Below are 20,799 nucleotides of genomic sequence, written 5' to 3' on the forward strand. Positions count from 1 at the left end.
ACATACAATTTTAAATAAAGTTCTGATTTACTTCTATTTAAACTTTTCTTCATTTTCTTGTTATCCTTTGTTTTCTGCAGTACTATACAGAGAGTGCAGAATTATTAGGCAAATGAGTATTTTGACCACATCATCCTCTTTATGCATGTTGTCTTACTCCAAGCTGTATAGGCTCGAAAGCCTACTACCAATTAAGCATATTAGGTGATGTGCATCTCTGTAATGAGAAGGGGTTTGGTCTAATGACATCAACACCCTATATCAGGTGTGCATAATTATTAGGCAACTTCCTTTCCTTTGGTAAAATATGTCAAAAGAAGGACTTGACAGGCTCAGAAAAGTCAAAAATAGTGAGATATCTTGCAGAGGGATGCAGCACTCTTAAAATTGCAAAGCTTCTGAAGCGTGATCATCGAACAATCAAGCGTTTCATTCAAAATAGTCAACAGGGTCGCAAGAAGCGTGTGGAAAAACCAAGGCGCAAAATAACTGCCCATGAACTGAGAAAAGTCAAGCGTGCAGCTGCCAAGATGCCACTTGCCACCAGTTTGGCCATATTTCAGAGCTGCAACATCACTGGAGTGCCCAAAAGCACAAGGTGTGCAATACTCAGAGACATGGCCAAGGTAAGAAAGGCTGAAAGACGACCACCACTGAACAAGACACACAAGCTGAAACGTCAAGACTGGGCCAAGAAATATCTCAAGACTGATTTTTCTAAGGTTTTATGGACTGATGAAATGAGAGTGAGTCTTGATGGGCCAGATGGATGGGCCCGTGGCTGGATTGGTAAAGGGCAGAGAGCTCCAATCCGACTCAGACGCCAGCAAGGTGGAGGTGGAGTACTGGTTTGGGCTGGTATCATCAAAGATGAGCTTGTGGGGCCTTTTCAGGTTGAGGATGGAGTCAAGATCAACTCCCAGTCCTACTGCCAGTTTCTGGAAGACACCTTCTTCAAGCAGTGGTACAGGAAGAAGTCTGCATCCTTCAAGAAAAACATGATTTTCATGCAGGACAATGCTCCATCACACGCATCCAAGTACTCCACAGCGTGGCTGGCAAGAAAGGGTATAAAAGAAGAAAATCTAATGACATGGCCTCCTTGTTCACCTGATCTGAACCCCATTGAGAACCTATGGTCCATCATCAAATGTGAGATTTACAAGGAGGGAAAACAGTACACCTCTCTGAACAGTGTCTGGGAGGCTGTGGTTGCTGCTGCATGCAATGTTGATGGTGAACAGATCAAAACACTGACAGAATCCATGGATGGCAGGCTTTTGAGTGTCCTTGCAAAGAAAGGTGGCTATATTGGTCACTGATTTGTTTTTGTTTTGTTTTTGAATGTCAGAAATGTATATTTGTGAATGTTGAGATGTTATATTGGTTTCACTGGTAAAAATAAATAATTGAAATGGGTATATATTTGTTTTTTGTTAAGTTGCCTAATAATTATGCACAGTAATAGTCACCTGCACACACAGATATCCCCCTAAAATAGCTATAACTAAAAACAAACTAAAAACTACTTCCAAAACTATTCAGCTTTGATATTAATGAGTTTTTTGGGTTCATTGAGAACATGGTTGTTGTTCAATAATAAAATTAATCCTCAAAAATACAACTTGCCTAATAATTCGGCACTCCCTGTATTGCAGCAGTTTTGCAACAATGCTATACATTAGCAAGAGCACTAGATTTTAGCACTATTTCCTGTTATGTAATGCTTCAGGCATGTGTATCTAGGTATCTCTTTAACAACGAATAACATTGGAACAAAGCAAATTTGATAACATCAGTAAATTGGAAACTAAAAAAAAAAATCATCTAAATAAAGAAAGACATTTTTTGGTTTCATGTCCCTATAACACTCATGTAGTGTATAATTACTCATTTTAGCATACTTAAAATGAAAATAGATATTCCATAAACTTCCTTAGGAGAGTATTCTTGAATTCCCTTACACTTTGGGGGATATTTATCAAAGCGTCAGCTGATAATACGCTGGAATCCCGCGCTGTATTTTACACGAGATTGATCCGCCGTAGTTTTCAATGCATCAAAATTGTCAAATGTTGAAATGTGTGACGAAATATACGCTCCTGCAATCTCAATCCGATGCCATATAGACTTAGACAGGCTCCTAAGTGGACTTCCCTGCTTTTTAAAAAAATATACCAAGAGAATGAAGAAAAATTGATAATAGAAGTAAATTGGAAAGTTATTAAAAATCACCTGCTCTATCTGAATCATGAAATAGTTTTGGGTTTCATATTTCTTAAAAAAATCTTGTCTTGTTTACCAGAAACATGATTTTTTCTCCACAGCTTGCAACAAACATCTTCCAATTTAATAAAGTTTTTCATAATAGTAAAACGGGTGTAACCGCCATTATAGAGGCAAAACTGAAATTTGGTAACTGCCAGCAGAAAGCTAATATTTTATCAAAATGTATTAACTTAGCAACCATATAAGGCCAAGGTGCCTTATTTGCCAATTGTGAGGCATAATAATTAATTAGTGATATGTTTTATTGAGTAGGTGAGTGCTTTAAAATTTTCTGTGTGTTTCACCAGTTGTATCAATTGTAAAGGACAATTTTACCTTTTACACCTAGGAAGGAGAGTTGAGCCCATTAACAACTGCATAGAACAAACTGTAAGCTGTTAAAGGGATAGTCAAGTATAAATTAAACTTTCATTATTCAGATAGGACTTTTAATTTTAATTGACTTTCCAATTTACTTTTATCATCAAATTTGCTTTTTTCTCTTGGTATTCTTAGTTTAAACTAAACATAGGTAGGCTCATATGCTAATTTCTAAGCCTTTGAGGGCTGCCTCTTATCACAGGAGAGTATTCTTGAATTCCCTTACACTTTGGGGGATATTTATCAAAGCGTCAGCTGATAATACACTGGAATCCTGCGCTGTATTTTACACGAGATTGATCCGCCGTAGTTTTCAATGCATCAAAATTGTCAAATGTTGAAATGTGTGACGAAATATACGCTCCCGCAATCTCAATCCGATGCAGATCGATGCTTGAATCATTACAGATGTTTCGAATTCACATTCAACTCTATTTGACCCTTTTCCCAATTTATCAAACATTTAACAGGTACGCTAACGTCTATTACGACGCAGCGTACCTAGTTTTCAATCCGCCACCCTTGAGGCCGCGGATGCCATAGAAATCAATGGGAGTCTGAAAACACAGAAAGCTTATGTTCGATGCTGCAAGAGAATGAAGTATATTACATAATAAAAGTAAATTAGAAACTTTATTAAAATTGTACAGGTAGCCCTCAGTTTACGCCAGGGTTAGGTTCCAGAAGGAATGGTTGTAAATCGAAACCGGTGTAAATTGAAACCCAGTTTATAATGTAAGTCAATGGGAAGTGAGGGAGATAGGTTCCAGGCCCCTCTCAAAATTGTCATAAGTAACACCTAATACATTATTTTTAAAGCTTTGAAATGAAGACTTTAAATGCTAAACAGCATTATAAACCTTATAAAATAATCACACAACACAGAATATATAATTAAACTAAGTTAAATGAACAAAAACATTTACTAAACAGCATTATAAACCTAATAAAATAATCACACAACACAGACTTAACTTGCATTTTTCTGCAAACAGTTATTTCTATGCATTCCAATCTGGACTGATTTATAGACAGAAAGATCTTGTTCCTTTGAAATCTGCTTGATATCTCAGGTCTGGTAAAAACTGATTAATTTCAGCTTGCTTGGCATTGCTGCAACACAAGAAGACAGCTCCACCTACTGGCTATTTTAATCAATGCACTGCTTCTCAATGCTTTTCAATAGAAGTCACATGACTGGAAAAAAAGGTTGTTATTCTGAAACGGTGTAAATTGAACCGTTGTAAAACGAGGGCCACCTGTATACCCTTTCTAAACTAAACAATATTATTGCTCCACATTTGGTGCACTTGTAGATATAGGGATAAAATGAAAAATACATTACTACTTATGGATTATGTTAAAACTTTGTCTCTCATTACAAAGCAAGGGGACAATATTATTTCTCCAAATTTGTTGCAAAGTTTTCCCCCAAACTTGTTGCACTAATAGATAGAGATAAACATGAAATAAATACACAACATAATATAGCTAACTTCCTTTTTTATTTTTTTTGAAAAATCTATTTGCACCATGTTTTAGCCATGTAATACAAGTCCCACTCTCCACTTCGCCCCCAATTTGACGCAACACTTTTCGTACCAATTTTTCAACCACTTTTGATTGGAATATGCATAATCACATGATTTATGACATCAGCCAATCTGAAATACACATTTTAAACTATCACTAACAAATCAAATTGCTCGATACTTGTGTCATTGATCACTCATCAGAACATGTAAGTGCCATTTGTTACATTGTGTATTATACTTTGAAAGTATGTATATGTGAAATTAGTATTAAAGATAAACATTGATGCTGACATTAGGACACACAGTGTAATATTTTAGACAATGATTTTAAAATTCGAATTGTTGTTTGATTCAATATAATCTTAAGCTGATAGCTCAAAGGGATAGCCCACCTAACATTAAGATACCAAGAGAATGAAGAAAAATTGATAATATGAGTAAATTAGAAAGTTGCTTAAAATTGCATGCTCTATCTCAATCATGAAAGAAAAAAATTGGGTTCAATATCCATTTAATTAAAAATGCATGTAGAAGGTCATTTGCATAAGGATATAGTTTTTAAAATTTATTTGAACTTGGCTTAAATGTCTACCTGTACTATACCAATATGTTATCTTTCAATATATTTCTATTGCATTATCGGAAGCTAAATTTATACAGAAGACATTAATGGCACTTTACAAAAGGATGGTATACAACCAAATAATACCAAAAAAATGTGATAAAAATAAAATGTATGTGTTTGTGATGCCGCAAATGACACACTGAGGCCTATCTATCAAGCCGTCAACTTTCTTGCATTCAACGGCACCAATACGCTCGCCTAACATCTCCATATTTATAAAAAAGCCGTGCACCAAGTACAGGGCGATGAGCAGCGGACTGTTGTTAACTAGCAGTCATCGATCTTGCTGCTATTCGGCTTTTTAACAACTTTATTTATACCGTCACTAAACGCTGCCACTATACTAAAATGTTTAACCCCTATTCCGCTGCTCCCGGACCCTGCCGCAACTAAATAAAAGTATTAACTTCTCTCCCACCGCTCCCGGACCCCACCGCAACTAAATAAAAGTATTAACCCCTATCATGCCGCTCCCGGACCCCACCGCAACTAAATAAAAGTATTAACCCATAGCCCACCACTCCCGGACCCCACTGCAACTAAATTAAACTATTAACCCCTAAACCCCTGGCCTCCTACATCACTGCCACTAACTAAACCTATTAACCCCTAAACCGCCAGCCCCCCACATCGCCGTAAACTAAATTAAGCTATTAACCCCTTAACCTAACAACCCGCTAACTTTACATTCAAATTACAACATCCCTATCATAATAAATGTAAACTTACCTTTAGAATTAAAATAAACTATATTAAACTATTAATTAACCTACCCTAACTATTATCCTACAATTAAATTAAACTATTAATTAACCTACCCTAACTATTATACTAAAAATACATTGAACTACCAATTAAATTAACTATATTACATATTTAGAAAACCTAACCCTACTCATATTATTGAAATCTACAATTAAAAATTACTAAATTACAAAAATATAAACACTAAGTTACAAAAAATAAAAAAACCACAGTATCAAAAATAAAAAAGAATTACAACTTATCTGATTGGCCTATCAAAATAAAAAATCCCCCAAAATAAAAAAAACCTAGCCTACAATAAACTACCAATGGCCCTTAAAAGGGCCTTTTGCGGGGCATTGCCCCAAAGAAATCGGCTCTTTTACCTATAAAAAAAAATACAAACACCCCCCAACAGTAAAACCCACCACTCACACAACCAACCCCCCAAATAAAAACCGTATCTTAAAAACCTAAACTCCCCATTGCCCTGAAAAAGGCATTTGTATGGGCATTGCCCTTAAAAGGGCATTTAGCTCTTTTACTGCCCAGGCCCTACTCTAAAAATAAAACCCACCCAAAAAACCCTTAAAAAACCTAACACTAACCCCTGACGATCCACTTACAGTTTTTGAAGTTTCGCTTGAAGGATCCATTCAGCCGGCAAGAAGTCTTCATCCGGGCGGCCTCTTCCATCTTTATCCAGCCGGCGAAGTCTTCATCCATGCAGGCCTCTCCTATCTTCATCCATCCGGCGAGGAGCGGGTCCATCCTGAAGACATCCGGCACGGAGCAGGTTCATCCTGAAGACATCCGACGAGGAGCTCCTCTTCAATACGGTCTCCGCCATAAACTGGAACTTCAATGCAAGTGACGTCATCCAAGATGGTGCCCCTTGCATTCCTATTGGCTGAAAGGTTCCAATCAGCCAGTAGGATTAGAGCCGCTAAAATCCTATTACCTGTTCCAATCAGCCAATAGAATTTGAGCAGCTAAAATCCTATTGGCTGCTCCAATCAGCCAATAGGATTGAGCTCTCATCCTATTGGCTGATTGGAACAGCCAATAGGATGAGAGCTGCTCAATTCCAGCATATTTCAGGTTGATCGCTTGTTAAATATCCCCCACTGTGTTTATAATTATTTGACAATTTCCATATCTTTGAGATGGCAAATTCATCTCCATCTTCTAAATCTATTTCCATGTTGTCATTGGTTCAGAAGATCACCTGTAGTTGGGTAGAATGGACCATGCTTTGATTGGACAGATGAAATGAAATGCTGAGACAACAGTACAATGTATGGTTTGCAGTTTTGGCAAGTGGTGTTGGGTACAGAACATGGGGGAAGTATTTTACTGCTGTATCTGTGTTTAATGACTGTATGCAATATAGGCTAAAGCATATTTTGTGATATTTTAGTGATGGGTAATAATATTATTGCCACTGTAGGACACTTTCTGTTTCAGTATTCAGTTACATGTTAATGTAAAAGTAATAGCATAGGGAAAACCAGGTAAAAAAATCTCCCTATAGCCCAGCAGTCAGAGTAAAAAGATCACTGAAGATGTATAATTTACTAATCTACCCAATTTTATTGATAATAGAAATATCATTTTTATTTTTTACTAGTTTTGCTAGTCATAGGATCAGTGATGTCATTGATTCAGTCATTCATTATAGTCTATACCATATAATCAGCAATGTTATTGATATTCTATGTCATAAGAATAAGAAAGGCTGGAAGGCACAGAGAGTAAAAAATGAAATACATATAAGTTAATAACGTAACTTTTTAATATCTTTTCTGCAGTATATTTGTGTTAGCAAACATGCTTCTAAGAGAAAACATTTTTTAGTGTGCACCGGCTGATGATGCATATTTACATATACTCTGTGCACCCATTTTCAAACACAGTGCCTGTTCAGTGAGACAGCAGTAGCATGCATCAAATTAGCAATTACACAAATATACAGCTAGATTACAAGTTGTGCGTTCGTCTTTTAACGCTGAAAATATGGTAATTTCAGCGTTAAAACAGCACCGCAGCCATTACAAGTCTTGTCGGTATAGGTGTACTGCAAGCCTTTTAGCCTGTAACACAACGTCAGTACCGCACTCTTAAAAATGACCTTAAACCTGCGTTACAGCCTAAAACTACAAGATCCATAACGCCATCTAAAAGCAGTAGTTATGAGTTTTACGCTACAAATCTGTAACATAAAACTCATAACTAAAATGCTACAAAGTACACTAAACACCCATAAACTACCTATTAACCCCTAAATCGAGCCCCTCCCACATCACAAACACTATATTAAACTTATTAACCCCTAATCTGCCGCTCCCTACATCGCAGCCACTAAATTTTTTTATTAACCCCTATTCCGCTGCTCCCTGACATTGTCACCACTATTATAAACGTATTAACCCCTAAACCACCACCCTCCTGCATCGCAAACACTATTTAAATATTATTAACCCCTAATATGCAGTCCGCCCACATCGCCCCTACTATACTAAAGTTATTAAGCCCTACACTGCCGCCACTATAATAAACCTATTAACCCCTAAACCGCAAGCCCCCCACAACGAAATATACTAAAGTAAACTATTAACCCCTAAACCGAAAGCCCCCCACATCGCAATAAACTAAATTAAACTAGTAACCCCTAAACCTAACGCCCCCCAACTTTAGATTAAAATTACAATTTCCCTATCTTAAATTAAATTAAAAGTTACCTGTCAAATTAAAAAAACTAAGTTTAAACTAAAATTAAACTAATATAATTATTAAACTAAAATTAAACTAACTACCAATTAAATTAAACTAAACTACACATTAAAAAAATCCTATCACTACTAAAAATTACAAAGTATCTAAATACAAAAAATAAAAAAGACTAAATTACAAAAAATAACAAACACTAAAGTACGAAAAATAACAAACAAAATTATCAAAAATAAAAAAGAATTACACCTAATCCAATAGCCCTATCAAAATAAAAAAGCCCACCCAAAATAAAAAAAAAAACCTATCCTACAATAAACTACCAATGGCCCTTAAAAGGGCCTTTTGTAGGGCATTACCCTAAGTTAAACAGTTTTTTTACCTGTAAAAAAATAAAAAGACCCACCAACAGTAAAACCCACCACCCAACCAACCCCCCCAAATAAATAAAACCTAACTCTAACAAAAACCTAAGCTACCCATTGCCCTGAAAAGGGCATTTAGCTCTTTTACATGCCCAAACCCTAAACTAAAAAAAAAAAAAACACCCAAAAAACATTAAAAACCTATCACTAACCCCCGAAGATCCATATACAGTTTTTGAAGTCCCACTTGAACAATCTTCATCCAGGTGGTGAGGAGTCTTCATACAGGCGGCCTCTTCAATCTTCATCCCGGCGGCAAAGTGTCATCCAAGCGGCGGGAAGTCTTCATGCAGGCAGCATCTTCTATCTTGATCCCGGCGGCACGGAGCGGATCCATCCTGAAGACATCCAGCACGGAGCATCCTCTACATATGGTCACCGCCGTACACTAAATCTTCAATGCAAGGTACGCAAGATGGCGTCCCTTGCATTCCTATTGGTTGAAAAATCCAATAGGAATTAGAGCTGTTAAAAACCTATTGACTGTTCAAATCAGCCAATATGATTTGAGCAGCTCTCATTCTATTGGATCATGAAGACTTCTCGACGCTTGGATGAGGACTTTGCCGCCAGGATGAAGATTGGAGAGGCCGCCTGGATGAAGACTTCTCGCCACCTGCATGAAGATCATTCAAGCAGGACTTTAAAAACTGTAAGTGGATCGTCGGGGGTTAGTGATAGGGTTTTTTGAGTGTTTTTTTTTAGTTTAGGGTTTGGGCATGTAAAAGAGCTAAATGCCCTTTTAAGGGCAATGCCCATCCAAATGCCCTTTTCAGGGCAATGGGTAGATTAGGTTTTTTTAGAACTTAGGGCAATGCCCTACAAAAGGCCCTTTTAAGGGCCCTTGGTAGTTTGGGGGGTGGGGTTTGTATACTGTTAGGGGGTGTTTGTTTATTGGATAATTTCTTTGTTTTCTTTGTAATGGTAGGTTTTTTATTTTTTTGTGATTTTAGTGTTTTTTTATTTTTTGTAATGTTAGGTTTTAGTGTAAGGCAGCTTAGGATTTATTTCACAGGTAAGTTTGTATTTATTTTAGCTAGGTAGTTAATAACTATTTACTAACTAGTCTACCTAGTTAAAATAAATACAAACTTACATGTGAAATAAAACCTAAGCTAGCTACAATATAACTATTAGTTATATTGTAGCTAGCTTAGATTTTATTTTACAGGTAAGTATGTATTTAGTTTTAAATAGGTATTATTTAGTTAATAATTGTACATTTTTCTATTTTAATTATGATAAAGTTAGGGGATTTTAGGGTTACGGTTAGGTTTAGAGTTAGGGTTAGGCTTAGAGTTAGGTTTAGGGGTAGGTATAGGGGTTAATAGTTTAATTTAGGTTGTTGCGATGTGGGGGGCTGGTGGTTTAGGGGTTAATAGGTTTATTTAGTGGTAGTGATGTGGGAGGCCAGAGGTTTAGGGATAATAACTTTATTTTGTCGCGGCGATGTTGGGAAGCGGCGAAATAGGGGTTAATAACTTTAATATAGTGGCGGAGATATTGGTGTACGGCGGAATAGGGGTTAATAACTTTAGTATAGTGAGGCGATATCGGGAGCGGCAGATTAGGGGTTAATAGCTTTACTTAGGTGGTGGCGATATCGGGGGCGGCAGATTAGGGGTCAATAACTGTAGGCAGGCATCGGCGATGTCAGGGGCATCAGATTAGGGGTGTTTAGACGTAGGATTTATGTTAAGGTTTAAACTTTAGTTTCTTTTTCCCCATAGACATCAATGGGGCTGCGTTACAGAGCTTTTCTTTCCGCGATCGCAGGTGTTAGACTTTTTTCGGACCCGCTCTCCCTATTGATGTCTATGGGGAAAGCGTGCACGAGCACATCAAAACAGCGCTTGATTTTGGTGCGGTATGGAGCTTAAAAACCCCATATCGCACGCACAAGCCGGGTTTTGAAAAACTTGTAATGGCTGCGCTATAGGGGATTAAATAACGCAACTTTTCTTGCGCTCGTTAATTTTCCTATAGCGCGTATAACTCGTAATCTAGGCGTACGTTAATAAAGCTGTCTGTTTGCCAGTGCTCAGGGCATATGTACATATGCTTCTAATACCTATGCACACTAAAACGGAAATAGTGTCAGCTTTTAATAGAATACAGCAATTAGTTAAACAAGTACACTTTTCTATCCTTTCATACCGAAGGAACTATAGAGTGCTGTATTATGTGGCAAATGTTACTGTATATATACATATAATCAAATGCAGAGAAGAGTCCCAGCACTGTTTCTTTAAAGAAAGAATCCTTTATTTAAGTGAGAAGAAATACAGCAAACAGCTAAATTTTGGGCCTATATAGCCCTTAATCAATCTTGATGAAGGGTAATGTAGGCCCGAAACGTAGCTGTTTGATGTCTCTCTTGTCACTTAAATAAAGGATTATTTCCTTAAAGAAACAGTGCTGGGTCTCTTCTCTCCTTTTGATTGGATACAAGGGGTTGCAGGACCCTGTTAGTCCTTGTGCACTCAGTTAAGGATTTGATGTATGCTGTTTTAACAGTGCTGTACCTTCCTTTTGTATTTATTTATATTTTATATATATATATATATATATATATATATATATATATATATATATATATATATATATATATATATAATATTTTATTATTATTATTTTAATATATTATACTAAGCACCCAGCAGACCTTTGCATTGAAAGACTATATTAAAATGTATTGTATAATTACAGACTGAGCAATTTTATTCTGGATTGAAGATAACTGTACTTTTATAATAAATGTTTGTAAAAAATCTTCGTTTAGAGTTAGATGTAATATAAATTGTGTGCATTTTTTTTTCTTTTGCCAACAGGCCTACCCCCGGATAGCGCCGGCATTTTGGCACTACCTGCGGGTAGAAGTGAGTAATGGGCATTTAAATACTCACATGTGTTCTATCTTCATCTCTGTGAAGGCACTGTCCTATCTAAAAAAAAACCAATGTTTATTATCATTTTGCTTGGAGATACTAACCAAACTGTCATTCTAAATGTAGAAATGAGTTTATCATGAGAATGCGCTCAGTGCTACCAACACTCTGTCATTTCATGCCTCAAAATAAAAAGCCTAGTTTTCAAACCAAAAAGCCAGAACCATAATAAAATACATTTTTGCATAAACACATTATGCATTTCACAAAAAAGTTGAAGTTAGTCAAAGATATTACATATAATTAATCTCTAGAATAATCGGCTTAATGGTATGTTTTTTTTTTTCTTTTGTTTTTTTTTTCTTCAGGAACATGAACAGCTCAGCTATTCATCTACAAGATCGAAAGCTCCAAGTGTAATAATCACAGGCCTGAAGCCATCCACAAAGTATATATTTCACATTCGTGTCAGGACTGCTGCAGGATACAGTGGTTATAGTCATAAGTTTGAATTTGAAACTGGAGATGAAAGTAAGTTTCAATACACATAACCTTCTTAATGTGCAAACTCAACATTGAACTAATGTTTTCTCTGTATTCACAGTTTCAATTTGCATAGTTCTATCAAATTGTTAGTTTTGTTTTTATGATTCAAAACTATTCCTATTTCACAAGAATGTAAATTTTATCAAAAAATAGTAAAATTAGAAGAAAATTGGCTTCCTTCTCTTAGAAAACTCTTATAAAATAATTTATACATAATGGGCTAGATTCATTCACACTTGTTAGACTGTTGAGGGGTCTCTTTTTAACGTGAGATTGTGTTTGAAATTCAAAGAGCATCGCTTCAGGTATCCTTTCTAGCATTTCATTAGTGGGCGTTACTGCCATAAACATTTAAGTGCCGCAATACATGATATTTATCAAAGCTAGCAACACAGAAAGCCAATAATAACAAACCCAACACTTAGAGAACACACTTGCAAAAGGTTGTTTATATGTTAGTAAATGTAAAATATTTGCATGTCAGTTTTATAAGGGTAAAAGCCAAAACATTGCAAACATGAATGAGGGGGGATTGGCTATGGCATGCAGAATTCATAAAGGTGGTCTTTCCTTTGTGAAGTATCTTGTCCTGCGGTGGAGACTGGCTATTTCAAAGCTGACAAGGTTGTTTTGTTTTTCTTTTAATTATTTTTCCTTTCTCTTTATTATTTGTATGAGTGGGCTGTTTTATTTGTGAACTCAATTCTTCGCAACATCTGTGTGTTTTACAGTGCTTGCGCCTACATTATTAAACTCCTAAATGGAATTGCACCTTTGTGAACGTGAGTTCAATCATTTGGGTGCAAGCACTGTAAAACCCACTATCGTAACTGTGTCTGGACTTAGTGTGCATGAAGGCACATCCCCTATAAAGATACCCACTCATAAACACTATCGTAACTGTGTCTGGACTTAGCGTGCATGAAGGCACATCCCCTATAAAGATACCCACTCACAAACACTATCGTAACTGTGTCTGGACTTAGCGTGCATAAAGGCACATCCCCTATAAAGATACCCACTCACAAACACTATCGTAACTGTGTCTGGGCTTAGCGTGCATAAAGGCACATACCCTATAAAGATACCCACTCACAAACACTATCGTAACTGTGTCTGGACTTAGCGTACATGAAGACACATCCCCTATAAAGATACCCACTCACAAACACTATCGTAACTGTGTCTGGACTTAGGGTGCATGAAGGCACATCCCATATAAAAGATACCCACTCACAAACACTATCGTAACTGTGTCTGGACTTAGCGTACATGAAGACACATCCCCTATAAAGATACCCACTCACAAACACTATCGTAACTGTGTCTGGACTTAGGGTGCATGAAGGCACATCCCCTATAAAGATACCCGCTCACAAACACTATCGTAACTGTGTCTGGACTTAGCGTGCATAAAGGCACATCCCCATCCCCTATAAAGATACCCACTCACAAACACTATAGTAACTGTGTCTGGACTTAGCGTACATGAAGACACATCCCCTATAAAGATACCCACTCACAAACACTATTGTAACTGTGTCTGGACTTTGCGTGCATGAAGGCACATCCCCTATAAAGATACCCGCTCACAAACACTGTTGTAACTGTGTCTGGACTTAGCGTGCATGAAGGCACATCCCCTATAATGATACCCACTCACAAACACTATCGTAACTGTGTCTGGACTTAGCGTGCATAAAGGCACATCCCCTATAAATATACCCAATCACAAACACTATCGTAACGGTGTCTGGACTTGGCGTGCATGAAGGCACATCCCCTATAAAGATACCCACTCACAAACACTATTGTAACTGTGTCTGTACTTAGTGTGCATGAAGGCACATACCTATAAAGATACCCCCTCACAAACACTATTGTAACTGTGTCTGGACTTAGCGTGCATGAAAGCACATCTCCTATAAAGATACCCGCTCACAAAAACTATTGTAACTGTGTCTGGACTTAGGGTGCATGAAGGCACATCCCCTATAAAGATACCCGCTCACAAACACTATCGTAACTGTGTCTGGACTTAGCGTGCATGAAGGCACATCCCCTATAAAGATACCCGCTCACAAACACTATCGTAACTGTGTCTGGACTTAGCGTGCATGAAGGCACATCCCCTATAAAGATACCCGCTCACAAACACTATCGTAACTGTGTCGGGACTTAGCGTGCATAAAGGCACATACCCTATAAAGATACCCGCTCACAAACACTATTGTAACTGTGTATGGACTTAGCGTACATGAAGACAAATCCCCTATAAAGATACCCGCTCACAAACACTATCGTAACTGTGTCTGGACTTAGCGTGCATGAAGGCACATCCTCTATAAAGATACCCACTCACAAAAGCACAATCTCATTTGAAGCAAGTTCACACTTTACAGTTTCAGTACTGGTAAAATCCAGAAACAGAAATGTTGCATTTACAATCTATAAATATTGTAAGAAACAATACTTATGAAATATTAATAGTGACAACAGGGCAACTCTAAGATTTTTGAGGCCATGTGCAAGGTAAAATGTGAGGCTATTCAATATAATATGTTTCAACCGTATTGTATAGAATATTTACTAGCTTATAAATAAAAAGAGAACACGTTAATTTAGCTTTTTTATACAAACACTATCGTAACTGTGTCTGGACTTAGCGTGCATGAAGGCACATCCCCTATAAAGATACCCGCTCACAAACACTATCGTAACTGTGTCTGGACTTAGCGTGCATAAAGGCACATCCCCTATAAAGATACCCACTCACAAACACTATCGTAACTGTGTCTGGGCTTAGCGTGCATAAAGGCACATACCCTATAAAGATACCCACTCACAAACACTATCGTAACTGTGTCTGGACTTAGGGTGCATGAAGGCACATCCCATATAAAAGATACCCACTCACAAACACTATCGTAACTGTGTCAGGACTTAGCGTGCATAAAGGCACATACCCTATAAAGATACCCACTCACAAACACTATTGTAACTGTGTCTGGACTTAGCGTACATGAAGACATATCCCCTATAAAGATACCCACTCACAAACACTATCGTAACTGTGTCTGGACTTAGGGTGCATGAAGGCACATCCCCTATAAAGATACCCGCTCACAAACACTATCGTAACTGTGTCTGGACTTAGCATGCATAAAGGCACATCCCCATCCCCTATAAAGATACCCACTCACAAACACTATAGTAACTGTGTCTGGACTTAGCGTACATGAAGACACATCCCCTATAAAGATACCCACTCACAAACACTATTGTAACTGTGTCTGGACTTTGCGTGCATGAAGGCACATCCCCTATAAAGATACCCGCTCACAAACACTATTGTAACTGTGTCTGGACTTAGCGTGCATGAAGGCATATCCCCTATAATGATACCCACTCACAAACACTATCGTAACTGTGTCTGGACTTAGCGTGCATGAAGGCACATCCCCTATAATGATACCCACTCACAAACACTATCGTAACTGTGTCTGGACTTAGCGTGCATAAAGGCACATCCCCTATAAAGATACACACTTACAAACACTATTGTAACTGTGTCTGGACTTAGCGTGCATGAAAGCACATCTCCTATAAAGATACCCGCTCACAAAAACTATTGTAACTGTGTCTGGACTTAGGGTGCATGAAGGCACATCCCCTATAAAGATACCCGCTCACAAACACTATCGTAACTGTGTCTGGACTTAGCGTGCATGAAGGCACATCCCCTATAAAGATACCCGCTCACAAACACTATCGTAACTGTGTCTGGACTTAGCGTGCATGAAGGCACATCCCCTATAAAGATACCCGCTCACAAACACTATCGTAACTGTGTCGGGACTTAGCGTGCATAAAGGCACATACCCTATAAAGATACCCGCTCACAAACACTATTGTAACTGTGTATGGACTTAGCGTACATGAAGACAAATCCCCTATAAAGATACCCGCTCACAAACACTATCGTAACTGTGTCTGGACTTAGCGTGCATGAAGGCACATCCTCTATAAAGATACCCACTCACAAAAGCACAATCTCATTTGAAGCAAGTTCACACTTTACAGTTTCAGTACTGGTAAAATCCAGAAACAGAAATGTTGCATTTACAATCTATAAATATTGTAAGAAACAATACTTATGAAATATTAATAGTGACAACAGGGCAACTCTAAGATTTTTGAGGCCATGTGCAAGGTAAAATGTGAGGCTATTCAATATAATATATTTCAACCGTATTGTATAGAATATTTACTAGCTTATAAATAAAAAGAGAACACGTTAATTTAGCTTTTTTATACAAACACTATCGTAACTGTGTCTGGACTTAGCGTGCATGAAGGCACATCCCCTATAAAGATACCCGCTCACAAACACTATCGTAACTGTGTCTGGACTTAGCGTGCATAAAGGAACATCCCCTATAAAGATACCCACTCACAAACACTATCGTAACTGTGTCTGGGCTTAGCGTGCATAAAGGCACATACCCTATAAAGATACCCACTCACAAACACTATCGTAACTGTGTCTGGACTTAGGGTGCATGAAGGCACATCCCATATAAAAGATACCCACTCACAAACACTATCGTAACTGTGTCAGGACTTAGCGTGCATAAAGGCACATACCCTATAAAGATACCCACTCACAAACACTATTGTAACTGTGTCTGGACTTAGCGTACATGAAGACACATCCCCTATAAAGATACCCACTCACAAACACTATCGTAACTGTGTCTGGACTTAGGGTGCATGAAGGCACATCCCCTATAAAGATACCCGCTCACAAACACTATCGTAACTGTGTCTGGACTTAGCATGCATAAAGGCACATCCCCATCCCCTATAAAGATACCCACTCACAAACACTATAGTAACTGTGTCTGGACTTAGCGTACATGAAGACACATCCCCTATAAAGATACCCACTCACAAACACTATTGTAACTGTGTCTGGACTTTGCGTGCATGAAGGCACATCCCCTATAAAGATACCCGCTCACAAACACTATTGTAACTGTGTCTGGACTTAGCGTGCATGAAGGCATATCCCCTATAATGATACCCACTCACAAACACTATCGTAACTGTGTCTGGACTTAGCGTGCATGAAGGCACATCCCCTATAATGATACCCACTCACAAACACTATCGTAACTGTGTCTGGACTTAGCGTGCATAAAGGCACATCCCCTATAAAGATACACACTTACAAACACTATTGTAACTGTGTCTGGACTTAGCGTGCATGAAAGCACATCCCCTATAAATATACCCAATCACAAACACTATTGTAACGGTGTCTGGACTTGGCGTGCATGAAGGCACATCCCCTATAAAGATACCCACTCACAAACACTATTGTAACTGTGTCTGTACTTAGTGTGCATGAAGGCACATACCTATAAAGATACCCCCTCACAAACACTATTGTAACTGTGTCTGGACTTAGCGTGCATGAAAGCACATCTCCTATAAAGATACCCGCTCACAAAAACTATTGTAACTGTGTCTGGACTTAGGGTGCATGAAGGCACATCCCCTATAAAGATACCCGCTCACAAACACTATCGTAACTGTGTCTGGACTTAGCGTGCATGAAGGCACATCCTCTATAAAGATACCCACTCACAAAAGCACAATCTCATTTGAAGCAAGTTCACACTTTACAGTTTCAGTACTGGTAAAATCCAGAAACAGAAATGTTGCATTTACAATCTATAAATATTGTAAGAAACAATACTTATGAAATATTAATAGTGACAACAGGGCAACTCTAAGATTTTTGAGGCCATGTGCAAGGTAAAATGTGAGGCTATTCAATATAATATATTTCAACCGTATTGTATAGAATATTTACTAGCTTATAAATAAAAAGAGAACACGTTAATTTAGCTTTTTTATACTTGTTTTTATTAGGAAACAGGAGGCATTGTAGTTATCAACTTTTGATAACACACATATAACGGCCCATTTATCAAGCTCCGAACGGAGCTTGAAAGGCCGTGTTTCTGGTGAGTCTTCAGACTCGACAGAAACACCAGTCTAAAGACCGCTCCTCCATAACCCTGTCCTCCTGCTCTGATGAGGCGGACAGGAATCGCCGGAAATCAACCCGATAGAGTACGATCGGGTTGATTGACACCTCCCTGCTGGCCGCGAGTCAGCAGGGGGCGGCGTTGCACCAGCAGCTCTTGTGAGCTGCTGGTGCAATGTTAAATGCGGAGCGCGTATTGCTCTCCGCATTCAGCGAGGTCTTGCGGACCTGATCTGCACTGTCGGATCAGGTCTGCAAGACCTTTGATAAATAGGCCCCATAATGTGTGTCTATAGCTTAATATTGCTATATTTAATATGTAACTTAATAATAATACATGTAAAACTGGTTGTGGCCTGAGTGCCCCCCCCCCCCCAAAAAAAAAGAATGATATCTGTGTAGACTTCTGTTTCAAGATCGAAAACAAGAAAAAACACTTTTACCAAGACTTTTCTGGCTTTGAGAGCTGGAAACTTTAGAATATCTGAGAAGACTTCTGTTCTAAGATCCAAAACAAGAAAAAACACTTTTACAAAGATTTTTCCGGCTTTGAGAGATGCAAATGTTAGAATGATATCTGAGTAGACTCCTGTTTCAAGATCTAAAACAAGAAAAAACACTTTTACAAAGATTTTTCCGGCTTTGAGAGATGCAAATGTTAGAATGATATCTGAGTAGACTCCTGTTTCAAGATCCAAAACAGGAAAAAACACTTTTACAAAGTGTCATTTAAAAAATCATTTACATTTGTTTTAAGGCAGTTCCAAAATAATTAATATATATATTTATATATATATATATATATATATATATATATATATATATATATATATATATATATATATATATATATATATATATATATATTAATATGCTGTACGCTTTTCCTGCCTTCATTCCATAAATGGTATTTATAAATTCTGTAATGAGTTTACCCATTTTAAAAGGGCAAACTTATTACAGAGAATCAATAAATACCATTTTATTACACAGTATTAACCTTAATGCACCACTGATCTTCATGTTCTTGACCCCGGCTGGTCTGACTACCCGATTTGGCTCCTTACCTGGCGCGTCTGACTACTTGCTCTGGCTTTGATTCCTGGCTTGTCAATTGGCTTTTAGACTATTTTTTTGTTGTCATTTTTTCGTTTTTTAATTAAGGTGTGATTAATTTAGCATTTCATGTCTCTGTGGAGATGCTAGTACTGTTGGTGACAATCATGACAGTGGGAGTGTGACTTTCTAAAAAATGGGTTGTGATCACGGAGACAAATAGGGCTTTTAGCAAAGGAGTCAAAAACATGATAGTAGGTGGGGAGAATAGCCAAAAATGCTCTATTATAATTATATTGATTTGAAAAGTGGTCTTTTTGGCCAAAATAGAGCCAAAAAGTTGCCAATAGATTGTGATCAATGTCTTACATTGAAATCTTCCATAAGAGAAGAAGAGTGCCCTGCCCTTGTGCACAATCAGTAGTAGATACACATTTAGGCAAAATGAGCTATAGTTAGACAGGCTTTCAAGCTAGCAATCTAAAAAATGTATGACACATAAGAGCACAATCTGCCCATGTGATGTGGGACTGTTACAAATCTCTTTTGATTCTGTAATTTTTGATTTAGGATGTTGGAGCTATTTATTTTTTAAAGCAAGATTTTAGTTGCAGAAGTGAGTGCAATATTTAAATGTGATAAAAGTAACTGTTTAAAACTAACTGAACAGAAAATGTACCCTTTTTTTGGAGAAAAAAAATAAAATAATTTATGTTGCTGTAAAAAAACAAAAAAACATAAAAACAAATTTAGGTATTATCCAATGTAATGTAATGTGATATCATCCCATGTGTAAGTTGAAGGGAACACAAAATTGTGTACTTTTATCCAAATCACAAATGAAATTGAATCACGTTATCATGTCATTTTCATAAGTTTAATTATGTTATTATTTCTGCTGACTCAGTATTTTGTTTTCTAATATTTAGTTGCCTAATGTCTATTACATTTACAGTCTGCTGTGTTGTGTATTGCTACCTATATAAAATATATGTCTCATTAAAATTACAATTGTACAGCAGAAATGAATTTTGTAGAGTTGTTATTTCAAGTTTCTTTCTGGAACACAATTTGTGCTGCCTCAATAATTTATAATAAAATCAGATGCATCATTACTAGATTCAGACAGATATAAGGTAAACAAATCTAATTGTGTAAGTGAACATAAATAGTAGGTTACAAAGCCAATATATAAATGACTTATCCTGCATGACTAGGTAACAACTTTAAATCAATCACAATTTTTTTTATTCATGTTATAAAAAGTATTAATTTTAGGTGAATCCATTCACAAAGTTTACAGGCAAATACCTAATCGATCTATAGAACTAAGTAACTATTTTATTGCATTAAGAAAACGTTGATTTGTTTAATAATTTTAGTTGTAGTTGAGCAATTTAATTGGATTTCTTTCATGCTATTCAATTGGCTATTTCACTGAAATGAATGCCCCAAGGCTTGCTGTTAACTTACTGATCTAGTTAATGGAAGCAACGAAATAGAAAGAATAGTATGATTTGTTTTTTTTTCATATCTGGATAGT

General features: G+C 37.2%; 1 protein-coding gene across 1 annotated transcript in view; it reads left to right on the top strand.

The window, feature by feature from the left end:
• Positions 1-20,799, top strand: part of EPHA6 (EPH receptor A6) — a 1,448,913-nt gene that overhangs the window by 764,364 nt on the left and 663,750 nt on the right. Inside the window, exon 6 of the mRNA XM_053706041.1 lies at positions 11,965-12,127. Within this exon, the coding sequence (XP_053562016.1) occupies positions 11,965-12,127 (163 nt within the window). The remainder of the gene's footprint in view (positions 1-11,964; positions 12,128-20,799) is intronic.

Source organism: Bombina bombina, chromosome 3 (assembly GCF_027579735.1).
Source record: "Bombina bombina isolate aBomBom1 chromosome 3, aBomBom1.pri, whole genome shotgun sequence".
Taxonomy (NCBI): Eukaryota; Metazoa; Chordata; class Amphibia; order Anura; family Bombinatoridae; genus Bombina; species Bombina bombina.